Source organism: Plasmodium malariae, assembly GCF_900090045.1.
Source record: "Plasmodium malariae genome assembly, chromosome: 8".
NCBI classification, from domain to species: domain Eukaryota; phylum Apicomplexa; class Aconoidasida; order Haemosporida; family Plasmodiidae; genus Plasmodium; species Plasmodium malariae.
In genome coordinates, this window is record NC_041782.1 from 2,089,983 (window position 1) to 2,106,119 (window position 16,137).

At 25.1% G+C, this 16,137-nt stretch overlaps 3 protein-coding genes across 3 annotated transcripts; 1 reads left to right on the forward strand and 2 right to left on the reverse strand.

The window, feature by feature from the left end:
• Positions 1-434: 434 nt before the first annotated feature.
• Positions 435-6,389, reverse strand: PmUG01_08052700 (spindle pole body protein, putative; the record flags this gene model as incomplete). Its single annotated transcript, XM_029004706.1, has 1 exon — positions 435-6,389. One exon carries the CDS (start codon positions 6,387-6,389, stop codon positions 435-437), a length of 5,955 nt encoding a protein of 1,984 aa, XP_028861368.1.
• A 1,790-nt stretch (positions 6,390-8,179) lies between these two features.
• DHHC1 (palmitoyltransferase DHHC1, putative) lies at positions 8,180-11,082 on the reverse strand (the record flags this gene model as incomplete). The annotated part of the gene is made up of 8 exons (XM_029004707.1): positions 8,180-8,221; positions 8,349-8,412; positions 8,537-8,617; positions 8,748-8,875; positions 9,051-9,166; positions 9,344-9,384; positions 9,506-9,579; positions 9,790-11,082. 8 exons carry the CDS (start codon positions 11,080-11,082, stop codon positions 8,180-8,182), a joined length of 1,839 nt encoding a protein of 612 aa, XP_028861369.1.
• Positions 11,083-14,582: 3,500 nt separating this feature from the next.
• Positions 14,583-15,145, forward strand: RPB6 (DNA-directed RNA polymerases I, II, and III subunit RPABC2, putative; the record flags this gene model as incomplete). Its single annotated transcript, XM_029004708.1, has 2 exons — position 14,583; positions 14,688-15,145. Coding segments are annotated over 2 exons (459 nt in total).
• Between the last annotated feature and the right edge of the window lie 992 nt (positions 15,146-16,137).

Consider the following 16,137-nt stretch of genomic DNA (forward strand, 5'->3'; position numbering starts at 1 on the left):
GCAAGTGCATAATTATATGTGTACACATATATATGTTTATAAGTTTGTATGTTTATATGTATATTAAATATATGTATACATATTTGCAAAAAAAAAAAAAAAAAAAATTACGAATTGGCGTACAATTTTATCCAGTTCGCACTGTTCTTTGCGAAGTAAAAAAAAAAAAAAAAAAAAAAAAAAAAAAAAAAAAAATTAAAAGATTGGATAGATTAATGAATGAATGAAATGATGATCCCACTAAATATCACTTATTGTTCTTAATTCATGAAAAAAGGCATATATCTTCCTCACATGGTATAGTTTTACACATGTATATGCATATGTTCGTATGTTCATATGTGAATATATGGATACTCCTAGAATACTCGAAGGGGTATTCACCAATACAGTAGCAGGTACAAACTCGTCCTAGGGATTTAAAAGCATATCATTTAGTGGTTAAATTTGCTGTTATATATACTGTTATCGATGCTGTTTATGTCAATATTGCTTATATTGATATTGTTTATATTTTCATTATTATTATTTATGCTATATTTTTTTAATTTACTGTAACTCATGTTATTATTAGGAATGTTACTTAGCTTATTGTTATAGTTATTTATATCCTGTTCATGTTCATTATTATTATTGTTGAATAGTACATTTGAATTATTATTCTGATGAAAAGTAACAAAATTATTATTGTTCAGAGAATTATCTGTGTCATTTAAAGGTGATCTAGTATAATTATTTCTCTGTAAAGATATTGGACTGTATGTAATGTTGTTATTGTTTGGTATACTGTTTGGTATACCGTTTATGAAATTATTAGAATTAGTTGTAGAATTTGCATAATAAGAAAAATTCGATTCATTCGAGTTTTTATAATTAACATTTTGGCTGAAACCACCTGCATTACTTATATTTTTTATATCGCTCAATATGGTAGCATTATTTCCCCTTGGATTTGCATAACTTTGCGTATTATAATTTGCATGACTGTTATTTGGTTGGTTATTTGCATCGTTGAACTTATCTGTATACTCGAGGGGTTCATTTGGTTCTATGTGGTAGTTGCGAGGATTCACTATGCCACTGTGAGCACCACTGTTCATACCACTGGGGGTTGTTATGAGGTTCTTTTTCCTATTGATGTTAAGTTCATTTGCCTCTAAAGTATTGACATTATAATTGACTGTATAGCTAGAATTGCTTTCGTTTCTGTACTGTGGATCTGCTTCATTATGAGAAGGGTCTTCAAAATCAATTTTGTACTTGTTGGTATAATAAAAATTATAGTCTAATTTAATTAAAAAATTATGAGCATAATCATCAATGTTATTATTTACATATTCTGTTAGGAGGAGAAAGAAATTTTTAAAATGCTTGTCATAATGTTTAATAGTATTATGAATCATAGATATATATGCTTTATCTCTTAGCAATTCTTGTATAAATTTTTTGTGATAATTACTTTTATTGTTTTTTTTTTTACTAGCTACATTTCTATCAAAAGTTGCAGATTTCAAATTGTCATGAGATGATAAATTTTCTATTTGTTCATTTTTACAAAAACTAAATTTTAATATATGCCTAGTAAATATATGAGCAATTGATATTAATTTTAAGACACAATTAATAATACTTTGATTCATAATAAATGAATATTTAAGAATATTATTTAAATAATTATTATGAATATATATAATATCATCAAAAATTAAAGTTTCTTTTAGCTTGCTGTTCATGTAATTATATTCTGATTTAATAACATCATTTTGTATATGATATAAATAACATTTCAAAAAATGTATCATACATTCTCTTGTATGTATACATATCATTAAATTATTTTTGCATTCTTCATTTATTTCTATATTTTTAACAAACATATGATTAAGCCACACTTCTGTTAACTTATGTTCAATATATTTACAATAATTTAATATTCGGAATATTAATGTATATTTAAAAATTGTTATATTATTAAATATTAAATTGTATGGAAACATATTATGATAAGATAATATTAACCCTTTATAAATCTCTACATTGATATTCACTTTTAAATTATTATGTATATTATTTAGCATATTATTTTTTAAGTTATTACTAAATGATTTTTTTCTTGTTCCTCTACCTTTTCCCTTTTCTGTTTGTCTTTTTTTCATTTCATGTGACTTGGAGTAATTTCTCATCTTTTTGTTTTTTACCGTCCGTTTTTTGGATTCCTTGTCCTGCTTGTTATCGTGTTCACTGTCATACTCGCTGTTATACTGAATACCATGTTTACTGTCTAACTCGCTTCCATACTTGCTATCATTTTTATTGTTTAAGTATTTCTGTCTATTCGCCTCATCGTCGCTGTAGTTTTGCTTTTTGCGGATATCTTGATTATCAGTACTATCACTTTCATCAGTATACCCGTTGGATTTTTCTTCCGAGTGGTTCCACCCAAAGTAAGCATCTACATTGTGCTCTGTTCCCTCCAACTCATATGCATGTTTCTGTTCCTGTCCATATGGTCCTATCCTTTTGTTAAAACTAAATTGTCCATTGTTTACATGAAAATGTTTCAAGTCTATAATAAGATTGACGTTATCTATAATACTTAAAATGTCAGATACATCTACATTATAATCCTTTCTATATTTTAAATTATATAACACGGATGATCTGATCGATATATCAAAATAGTTTTTTAATTTATTGAAGATATTATTTTTTTTATTGTTATATAATTTCTCCAGATGTTCATGGGCTAATATGTAGAAGTATTTAAGATAATCGCTAATTTGTAAAAAGAAAAAAAAATAATGATGTTTTATTTTTTCCTTTATATCAATTTTTTTTATATACAATTCGAACATTTTTTTTGATGCAAAAAGGTGTTGATTATGAATTAAGTCTTCATAAATTTTTTTATTATTGTCAAAAATTAAATAACAGGTTTTGCTGTTCTGAATGTTCATATGATTATAGTATTCGTATTCTTCCATTTTGTTTCTCCCTTTATTATAGTAATAGTTATTATTCCTCTTGGTAATACCATTTAGCATTTGGTAGTTTTGATCTTGATTATTATTGTAATGTATACTGTCGGTTCCTTCGTATGTGTTATTTCCTTTATCTTTGAGAATTAATGACGAATTATGCACACCCATATCAACAGAATTGTAGTAGTTTTTAAATGAATTTTGATGGAGGTAAGAAAACTGACTATTTTGTAGATTCAAAAATTTGGAACATGTAAAAAGGACATCTATATACTTCCCAGTTATAAAAATATGATTAGATATATTTTTTAAAAAAATTGGAACTTTGTTATTTAATATAATATATTTGGCTCCCCAATAATTTGTCGATAAGTCAAAATATTTTTTAAAAATATATTTGTAAATATTATTATAATAGAATTTATTATTTTGCTTATAATAAGGAGTAATATGTTTATTTTCATGTATAAAGAATTCTTTGTATGTATCCTTTACTTTTCCATAAAAGATATAATTTTTAATAAAATCAAACAAAGGTGTAGTTATATTTTTCAGCAAATATAAAAGAACTGTTTTATTAATATCATCTGAATTTAAATATTCTTGTAATTTATAAATAAGATCAATCAAATATTTCGAATTATTAATTTTTTTCTTACTTATAATTTTGTTAATAATTTTATTTAACAGTTTAGCTATTTGGAGTAGAGGCAAAATACTAATTTTTATCTTGTACAAAGAAATATCATCTGCTTTTTCAATATTAATATTAAAAAAGAGATTAAAATCTTGTACATTTTTATGAAATAAATTATTGATACTAAAGAATATTTTTTTTTCCTCAGGGTCTGTACAAGTAGATAACCTATTTTCATCAAAGAGACATAAAGACAAGTCATTTTTATTATCATTCATATTAATTTTTGTAAAATTAAATATATTTCGAATATTCTCTTCAATTCTATTTATATGATTTAATATATGTAAGCTTATATTGTACAAACAACAACAGAATATGTCGAATGTAAAATTGCAAGACTGCCCCCTTTTGTTAATATCCACAAATTTTTGAATTCTTCTTATATATATGCCTAGTTTTAAAATATCTTTCACAATTTCTATATTGCTGTTATTGCTCTCCTTTGTATTAAATATATGAGGGTGAAATACAAGTTTGTACTTTGGCATCAGGTATATCAAGTCGTCGTTCAATTCGTTCAGAAGCTGCTTTTCACTGTCCGTTAGATTGGCACTACTACAGTGGTAACCATTCTTATTGCAGCTTTTCCGGTTGTTCCGGTTGTTTCGGTTGTTTTGCTTGTTTCGGTTGTCGCCATCATTATTTAGATTGTTACTATTGCTACTGTCTTGGGTACACTCGTCGGAAGCGACGGACGAGTCGAACTTCGAGTTGGTGGTGGTCGACATGGTTTCGTCTTCATTTTCGCTGTAAGAGGACAAAGAACAGATCGAAGTATTGTCCTTACTATTAGTTTTTATTTCCTGATAATTTTTATTTTTCTTTAAAATGTTGCACACACTTGAGTAGTAATTTTCATGATCATATTTATAATACTCTTTAATATATATTATATTTCCATAGCTGTTATTTAAAATATATAAGATGTCAATAATAAGTAGACATTCCTTTATGTACGAACTATAGCTAACATAATTCTCAATAATTTTGTGTGTTATATAATTGTTAAAGTATATATAATCTTCGTTTTTCATTAAAATTGGATCTAACCATTTATTCTCCTTTACATTCTCACTATAATTATTATTTATGTAATTTCCTGTATTGTTTTTATTGAATGCAAAATTTAGTAAAATCTTGCTGTCTCTATGTATTGTATAATTATTAATTAACAGATAAGAATTATTTTGATCTAAACTGTTGTAACTGGTTAAGCATACATCATGAAAGCTAAAAGTAATGTTAATATCTGTGTCACTATTGAACAAATATTTTACGTTCATTTTTTTAATTAGCACCAATTTGTAGCAATTCGATTCTTCATTGCCTGTACATGCAAAGAAAAATGGGTCGTCGTTCCTAGATGGGTTAGTTTCTCCGCCATGCAGTACATTGTTGCTACCCTTACTATTAGTATTACCAATGTTATAGCAACCGCTATTTATGCCACTATTTCCGCCACTATTTCCGCCACTATTTATGCCACTATTTCCGCCACTATTTCTGCCACTATTTCCGCCACTATTTCCGCCACTATTTATGCCACTATTTCCGCCACTATTTCTGCCACTATTTCCACCACTATTTATGCCACTATTTCTGCCACTATTTCCACCACTATTTATGCCACTATTACCACCACTATTGTTACTACTTCTACCATGATTGCTCATTTTAACCATCTGAACGCCCAAAATTTCCTTCGTTTTATTATTAATTAGCAAAAAGCTATCATTAATATAAATTCGCGTATAGCAGTTGGCTATTCTGCCACACGTGTTAGCGACATCATATAACACATCGTTTATGTCTACTAAATCGTTTTTCACTAAACGAGATATGTATTCATTAAGTAATATACTCTTCTTTATGACTATCCATGAGTTATAGGTATCTAAATTCATAAATAATTTTTTTTTAAATTTAAGTTTTCTAAATATGATATCATTATAATTAATATACTTTTCATTTTGAATGTAGAAATTTTTTTCGTTTTCTATATGATCATTTGAGACACTTAAAAAATATAAATCAGAATTAATATGGGTAAATATATGTTCATAATTATTGTCTGAATCCTCATCTGAATATATAAAATTTCTTTTATTTTTAGATTTTGCTTCTTTTTTTTTTTTTTTATTATTATTTTCTGAGGTTATACAAAAATTCATATTACTTGTTTCAAATATGGTACTATTATATATGGGGTTTTCTTCCTCTTCTTCATTTGTAACACAACTTGTTAGGCTACTATATGTATCATTTTTTCCACTGTATATATTTTTTTCCTTTCTTTTTTTTTCTCTTCTTTTCTGTTTTTGTATATTAACATGTTCATACTTTTTATTATTATATATTATATATATAATGTCATTGTTATATATACAACAGGTATTACCTAAATTTATATTTTTGCTATTTATAATTAAAAAGATGTTTCTATTATTGTCATATCTGTATGGGTATGTAAACTCTAAGCTGCTTTCTTTATTACCGTCTGTTATTCTCTCTTCATTAATTTTTATATTTTCATTTCCGTATATTTTATCATATTTCGAAATTTCCAAGTTGTACCTTTTCTTAATATTAATGTAGCATTTTGAGTAATTATTAAATAGGCAAAAACAATTACGATATTTCACATTTGTGATGTTTATTCTATTGTTATTTTCTCCTTCCACTTTTTTTTTCAATTTACCTTGGTCCATATTGTTGTACTTTTAGCTCTTGAATTTGTTGCACATATGTGAGGTCATATGTTAATGAAGTGGTTGCAGAACACATACACGTGCATAAGCATGTATATATATATATATATATATATATATATATATATATATGTGTATATCTCTATAAATGTGTTGACCTTTAAGTACATATGTGCATAAGTACATGTGATAAACATATATAACGTACACATTCGCGCGTTTTGTGAGTAAAATGATCAATCGGTATACATTTAAACTGAAAAAACATTTACACACTCGTTCCTTTGAATTCATGTCATTCCATTAGCTGCATATATATAGATATAATATTAATCTATTTTGGAAAAAAAATTATTTTCTGTGTAATATATTTTTTTTTTTTTTAAGTGGGTTTATCACAAATTACAGTATGTCATTAGAAAATACGCGTTTACATATGATCATAAATATGTGTACAACTTTACTTATGCATAGTGCATGCGTAAGAAGCTGCTTAAAATACAGTTTTGACAGCTTAAATACTTTGGGTGATTTTCAATAATTTATAAATTTTTTTGAATAAATACTAGGCACAAAAACATAATAAGGTATTAATAAAATGGCGAAGGAGAAATATCATTAACACAGAACACCCATACGTACATAAATACATGAATATATACGTATCACTTTTGTATATACATAACACTTGCATATATACGTGCTTAACAATTAAATACATAATGCCTACATACAAACGAACAGAATATTTACATATTTAAATGGTAATTACATAACATAAGCAATAATTATATACATTTTTGAACTTAAAACATGTTTGCAATTTTGTTACTGAGTATGATTTTTAAACTTTATTACGTAACACTTTGCTTTTTAAAAAATTAAAAATAAAATATAATTTTGTTCTGTTTTTATTTTAACACACTTACATTTTTATAAAAAAGCAAAAGGATAAAAAGAATAAACAAAATAAAAGGATACATAAAAATGAATGGAATAGAGCATTGTCTATTTCTCATATTTTTTTTTTTTTTTTTTTTGCCTTGAAAATGTTAACAAAAAAAAAAAAAATGTAAAATGAACGAAGTCACATTTTAATTCATGCTCATTCGTTTTAATACGTTTTCAATTATTTTTAAAGATTTTAAGTCACTCTCAACCATTTTCATTCAAATTCGTTTAATTTAATTTAATTTAATTTAACTTAATTTAATTTAATTTAATTTAATTTAATTTTTTTTTTTTTTTTTTTTATAAAGAAAAATATGGGAACACGTAAAACGTTTTGCTGTTATTGTGCTATTTTCTACTTTTAAACATCATAATAGTTAGAGATAAGGCATATTACAAAAAAGAATTAAAATTATGAACAAAAACATTTTTTTAATATAACCAAGAAATGTGGGGACATAACTGTGACTGTTCAATAATCTTAGGGTAATAGGATTTGTACATATATACATATGTATATATTTTTATGTATATGTATACGTTAGTTTATATATGAAATATTTACGTAAATACGGTATGACGAAGAAATAACTACTTAGTCTTTATTTTATTATGTTTTATTTTGATTTATTGTATTTTTCGGTTGCTGTCAATATTTCAGAATTAAATGAACGCAAAAAAAAAAAAAAAAAAATTGTACAAAAAGAAAGCATTTTTTAAATTTACGTTTTTTTAATATTATAAAACGCAAAAATATATTATGAGATGAATTATCATTTGACAAGAGTTTTTAAAAAGAGAGGTTGATATATAAAAAAAGATCATTCTTTTCCCGTACTTTATAAGCTGTCTGAAATAAGCGTATAATAAATATCGTTTGACTAAAAGAAAGAAAAGAAAAACATGGAAAATGAGAAGATAAATCTTAAGAAAATTTAGATATTAACTGTATATGTTTATTATGCAAGTACAAATATAAGAAAAAATAAAAAAATAAAATCTGATTACCGATTTTTTCCCCTGTCTTAGGTAGGGCTCATCGTAATTTAATGACCAAAAATAATAAATATTTCTGTTAAGGAAAAAAAAAAAAAAAAAAAAAAAAAAAAAAAAAAATTTGTTTGTACTTTCAAACATTGGTAATTTAAAAGGATATTGAAAAAATCACTTGTGTGTTTATGATTTTTGAGTTGAACTTCATTATTTGTTTGAGGTTTAAATTTTGGAATTCCCAGCATCTTAACTCGGTATTGTATTTGTCTGTTATATGACTTGGTCTAAAAATATATGCATGTGTTAGGAGGATATTAATAATGGTATACTCATAATGGAAAAATGTTTACAATGATGATAAGGTCAAAACAATACATAACGTACACATATATTGTTCATATATTTTCATTTTACCTTTTGAAATGCTCGTAAAAGGTTATATTCGTTAATATAGTCCTTGTGTTACGTGTAAACAAATAAGTAATAAATGCGAAAAGGGTTAAGTTAATGAAATTGCAAAGAATAACCAACGAAGCGAAAACCTACAGGGAGGGGAAAAGAATGAGGGAGGGGGGAGAAAAAAAAAAAATTAATAAAATAAAGCAAAAAAATGAAACAAAAAGACACATTATAAATAAATAAAGAAATAAAACATATTGTCAACAGTGCTTATACAAAAGACGTAAGCTTTCGCACTAATTACTCCGATTTACTTACATAATTTACAGCTCTGTGAAATAGGTGGAAATACAAAAAAACGTAATAATAATTATATAATAGTAATATAAATACTGAAAATATGAACATATAGAAACAACGCTGGTTATTTATCCCTATAAAAAAAAAAAAAAAAAAAAAAAAAAAGAAACAAACGAAGTTAAGTGACATGGTATGACGTGACGTAACGTGATGCGATTTAATGTAATATCAATCGAAATAAAAACAAAGCATTTATATAAGGGATAGAAATTCGTTATGCATACACATACGTACAAGTGTGTGCGAATTACCTATGCAGTTGTCAACCCATACACAGTGGTGATCTTGATGTCTGCATGCGTGTATAGATGTATATATGTATGTACTTGCATATGTGATTGAAAATTTGGAAAGAATAACAATATGGGAGTTTATACATTTTATTTTGCTTATTTTTCCTCTTTTAGTTTTACATTATGCAGTGAAAGCAGTCAGCGCAGTGATGAACCCTAGGTGGCTTGACAATATTGCAGGTAACGCACACATTCTGTTAAAAAAGAGTAGAAATGGATGTGAAAGCAGAAGTAGACGTAAATGTAGAAGTGCATATAGATGTAGAGGGGGAACAAACTGTTAATGGGAATTACACATACATCTAAGTGTTTATATGTGTATATCTGAATATATATATATATATATGCACATATAAATGTATATATACATGAACGTATTCATGTGCAGAGCTGGCGCTTGTTACCCGTGGATTTTGATTGTAGAGTATGGCGTTCCTGTAATCGACATCCAGTGAGGTAATTCTCTCCTGAGATACTTGGGGATATAAGGAAAACTTTTGACATTCTAAGTTCATTAGCATTTCGTTGTACTTGGTCAATTCTGTGTTATTTGCATTAAACATCTTAGTGGGGTCAATATTCGAGGAGACAATTTGCTTATTTATTTGAAATATTTCTTTTTCAATATTGTTTAACTGATATTCTGCTTTTCTTTTAAAAGTTCCATCATAAATATAATTAGAATTATGTTTAATTCTCTTTTTAAATATACTGTTTTCTTTATAAAATCCTGGATTTTTAAAATATAAAATACACCACAAAAATTGTTGGAATAGCCATATAGTTATCCATGTAATTGCTTTTGTGTGATATTTTTTTATTTGGAAAAAAGATTGTGTTATATTAATGTAAATAATTAAATTTAGTATAGCGAAAAACCAGAAATAGAAGGCATAAACGGTTTTACATATTTTTAAGCCTTTACATATTTTGTTTTGTATGACCCATTTTTTAAGTAATATATATACTAAGAAATGCCTATTTTTTATACACAACTGAAATACATTTGTATTTTTATTTTGAATAGAGGAGGAGTAGTACACCAAATTTAAACAACCATAGTCACATAACAATCTAAGGATGTCTATATCACAATAGCGAACAGCTATATGTAAAATAGTATTTCCGTAAAAGTCTCGGTGGTTTATATTTACATTTTTACTTAATAACCATTGTAATGTACTTATATTATTTTTTTTTACACTTAAAAATAAGGCAGTTTGACCATGTTCATTTTGTTCTTCTAAACTAGCTCCATTCATATATAATAGTTCTAAAATATGTAATGTTTCTAATATTTTATCTTCATTATATTCACTTATAGCAGTTAAAAAAGGACTCATTTTCCTTCGATTTTTATGGAACATTATAGAAATACCAAATTGCTTTATTAATAATAATACTATTTCGTAATTACTATTTTTAATAGCATAATAAATAGCTGTGTCGCTATTTACTAAATCCTCTTTTTCGATGTCACAATTTAAATTAATTAATTTTTTTACTAATTCAGTAAATCCACAATAACATGACCAATGTAATATGTTTATCTGGTTTAACATTTCAATATCATTGCTCAAAATATATGGTTGTATTAATATTTGAAGCCTTATAAAATCTTGATGTTTAGCACATTTTATTATCTCGTACTGCTTTTCCAGAATTTCACCGTCTATACTTTCGTCGTCACTATTCATTTTTACTTATCCGCAAGAAATGAACAGAAATTTTGATAGGGCTAAAACAATATATATATGTATATATATATTTATATATTTTAATATGAGTGTACCTTGTATACACTCTTAATTAACGAGTGGTATATAGTATTATTCAGTTGTGTGCGCTAACCACGCTTTTATGTACTTTGTGTGCATAAATTTCTCCTTTAGGTAAATAAGGTAAAATAATTGGACAAAGTCAAAATATGGTACAGTTTTTTATTTCATTATAAGTCAAAGGAAAAATATTTTACTTTCTCACATTTTGATAAAAAGGAAAAGCATTCGAACGGATAATTTCTTTGAACAATTAAGAACGGCTGTTCTATTTTTAAAATATTTAAGATGTGCTGATAAATTTTAAGGAGGTGTATTATTTAAGGTACAAAATTTGCTTTTAAAATTGCCGCATATGTTGTGTATGTGTGTATGTATGTGCATATATATGTATGTATGAATTTTGTAATTTTGTATCTTTGTAATTTAGCAGTTTTGTAATTTTGCATCTTTGTAATTTTACAGTTTTGTAATTTTGTAATTTTACAGTTTTGTAATTTTGTAATTTTATGGTTTTGTAATTTTGTAATTTTATGGTTTTGTAATTTTGTAACTTTATGGTTTTGTAATTTTGTAACTTTATGGTTTTGTAATTTTGTAACTTTATGGTTTTGTAATTTTGTAACTTTATGGTTTTGTAATTTTTTTTTTTTTTTTTTATATCCTGATATTAGTTTCTTCTTTTTTTTATTCTCCGCTTAAATATGTTACAGTTTCCGTTTCTAATGAAAATATTACTTTTTTCCTTCTTTTTTTATAATGACAAATATTGCTAAAAGTTCACGTTCAAATTTGGGTGCAAATTATACAATTTCATATTCATATGAGGCATATTGGTATGTAAATATATATATGCATATATTTGTGTATATATAGATAATTGCATACAAGTATATATATATATATATATATATGTACATATACATACTTATATGAAAAAGTGTGTACATGTAACGTGTCATACAATTAACCAATTTATTCGCTATCATATTTTTTGGACCCTCCTTTTTGCATTTATTTTATGCCATTTTACATTTCCCTTCGTGATTTATTTTTGTGAAAACGAAATTTTGGGGTTATGGGAAATTATACAAGTGAAAAATATATGGATTATAATAAAAAAAAAATTATATGTTATTCCTAGCATTTTAAAAATTCAAACATTGTTTTTACTTGTTAAATATTGGTGTTAATACATACCCTTTTTAAAAATAATTTGAGTAGGACATACACTAATGTGTGGGCTTTTGTACCTGTTAGTTTTTTTTTATTAATTTAAATTTTCGTCTCTACTGATACACCATTTTTTTTTTTTTTTTTTTTTGTTATATAATTATGTTTTATCGTATTTTATATGATTATACTTCATTTTATTTTATTTTAGTTTATTCGGGATAATAGACCTAAAATACGCTTGCCATGTTGGTCATGTAAAAAAGTAAGCACATACTACTACTACATGTTTGGCGGCAAAAAGGAACAAATTTTTTTTGGCATATATGTGCACATGAATATAAGTACGTACATTTTAGTATAACTACTTTTGTTAGTATTGTCTCGTGTGTTAACTTATTTTTTCCTTTTTTAATATAAAATAAAAGAGAAAAATAAAAAAAAAAAATAAAAAAAAAAGTATATATAATAGGAAAAATACTTCGTATAAAAGTGTAACCTCAATCAGGTACATAAAAATATGTCGATTATTTCCTTGAAAAAAAGTATGTAATATAATGTATATCGAGTTATAAAAATTTTTATACAAGGAGAAAGGAATAAAAGTTTTTCTTGTCATATAGTAATTATAATAAACATGTTAGAAATCCTTTTAATATTCTGTACAACTGTAAAAGAAGAAGAATTTCTTAAAAATGTAGAGCATTTTTATGATCAAAAATATGGGAGATGAAAAAGAATAAATGCACACCATTTTTTCTTTTCTCCATTATTTGACTTATGCTTTTTTGAATTATTATTTTTTACAGATATTCGTTAAAAATGTGAGTTTAAAAAAAATGCATATGAAAAATCGTTAATTTTTTCATGTATATATTATATAACTGTTGGTGCGATACATACAACAATACGTATATCTTTTTAATTATTCCTGACATTGCCTTGTTCCACAAAATATAAAAAATATTGTAATTATTTCACACGTCGATTTGACAAAAGAGCATCATGTTAATACTAACGTTAAAGGAGTATTAACGGGGTGCAGAGCAAGAACATTAAATGGTCTGCTTTAAGTGGAAATGCCACTTTTCACTTAAGACTCCTAATATATGTGTTAACATATGCACATCATTATAATATATGTTTAATTATAACATTTTCCAATTTACTACTAATATAAGCTAAACCCTAATACCATATAAAAAAGAAGGTACATTATTATTTTTATGTTTCCACAATTGTACAAAATTCAACTTTAAATATTTTTATTTTCATTTTATTAGCTTTCTTTTTTTTTTCTCCTATTCTTATAATCTTTTTAATATTTATATACTTCAAAAAGTATTATTACACCGAATTCGAAAAATTTTATGAGATTTATTTTTTTTTAAATTGTAGGGCTTATTTAGCCACCCAGTATTTAAATGTATATTGTTTTTACGTAAAGCTATAATACATAAATTAACATACTTTTTACATTATATGTATATATATAATATGTATATATCATATGAGAATACAAAAGCCCCAAATGTCCATGTTGCTTAAAAAAAAATGTTTATGTGCTCTTTTTTTTTTTTTTTTGTTAAATGTTAAATTTGTTAAATGTTAAAAAAAATATCTTTTTTTTTCGAATTTTGAAATGGTGAAGAAACTCAAAGGTATAATTTATATATAAATAATTATATTATTATACGAGTTGGAAATAAAAAAAAAAAAAAAAAATTTAACCGTTGACGTAAAAGATTACAAGTAAATAACAAAACTATTTTTTGAAGTAAAATTTATAAGTAATTCTTCTTTGCTTGCTTCGCACTGAAAGAAAATTACATCCTTTTCTCCTTTTACATAAAAATTACATGATTAAAATTTGATATGAGTATTTCATAACATATATACATTATATATATATATATATATATATATATATATATATATATATATATATATATATATATATATATATGTAAGATGTATATATGCATAATACAAAGGAAAAGCAATGCTTTGGGGGATCATATATATTTGAATTTTTATGAAATTCTGCCTTATTGAGAATAAGTAATACAAATATTTCAAGTTTGATTTAAGTAGAATATTGTTCTTTTTTTTTATTTTTTCTTCATATACCATCCTTCGTGTGAAAAGTAATAAATAATATAATTAAAAGGAAAAGATGTTTGAAAATCCGTGTTATATTTTTTATTTTTGTCAGATATATGCATATATGAATGTTCATACACTTAAGTAGCAACTTCTTTCGCTCCATTTAATGAATGTTTTTGATTTTTTGAATATTATGCTTCATTTTATTTTTTCATTTTTGTAATTTTTTTTTTTTTTTTTCCCAGTGGACGGTTTTAACGACAATTACTTTAATGATGATGACGATTACATGGGAGATGAATTTGGGCAAGGTGTTGATAGTGATGATGGGGAAAATTACGAGAATGATATAGATATAATAGCAGACAATCAGATGAAAAAAGATAAATCTGATTATGAAAACTCAGAAGCTAATGATGATAATATAAGAATAACTAGTCCATATTTAACAAAATATGAAAAGGCAAGAATAATAGGAACAAGAGCTTTGCAAATAAGTTTAAATGCTCCATTAACAATTCCAATTGAAACACACGGGGATACAACAAATGGTAAGAATGAATATGATAATTATTTAAATAATGACCCTTTAGTTATAGCTGAAAAGGAATTATATAATAAGTCTATTCCTTTTATATTAAGGAGGTACTTGCCTAATGGCAGTTACGAGGATTGGAAATTGGATGAACTCATAATTGATTAATTTTGCGGGATTCGGTTTGACATAGCACGATGAGAGTTAATATAACATAAGTCCATATAATACAACTTCGTATAATACAGTTTATCGTAATATAGTTTAGCATAATATAAATTAGCATAATATAGTTTAATAGAATATAATTTAACAGGATATAATTTAATGTAATACATTTTAATGTTATGTAATTTAATTAATTTTTTTTTTTTTTTCCCCTTTTTTATGATTAGTATTTGCGCATGTGGAAAGCAGAACATTGTATATTTGACAAGATCATATATAGCAGCATTGAACATTTTGCAAATAACAATTTTTTTTTAATAGTACCAACCATATGATTTTTTTTTTTTTTTTTTTTTTTTTTTTTTTTTTTCCTTTTCACCCTTATGTTACATTTCCACTTTGTTCTGCAAAAGGGCGATAATTTTTTAACATTCTTTTTTTTATTTGTGGCATTTTAGCATTTGCACCTTTTCTTTTTATGTTCTAGCACGATACATACACAGCTAATTAATGGAGTAGTTCTCTCCGTGTAAATATATTTTTTCAGTATTTCTTCTTTTTGTAAATCTCTTTTTAGCTATTTTAAATAAAATTTTATGATAATAATGGAAAAAAATATATGTACCTATGATTTTAAGAACAACTTAGTCATTAATTATTCCACAGTTTGTTATTAAACATATACATTTGAAAGATTAATAATGAATAAATATATACATGTACACATTGTATACATATGTAATCTGTGGGCACATGTAAACGTATGAAAAAGCAGGAATCATACAATAAAAAAAAAAAAAAAAAGAATAGTAACAAGCTATTGCAATATGCACGAAACAGAATAAAGTAAAGAAAATATGAATCCACAAATTTGTAGATTCTATTACATTTCAAAAGTTGTTAATTTATATTTTCATGTAGGTATTTAATTAAAAACAAAAATTATTTATAATTTTTTTTTTTTTTTATATCATACTGTAATAATAACATAT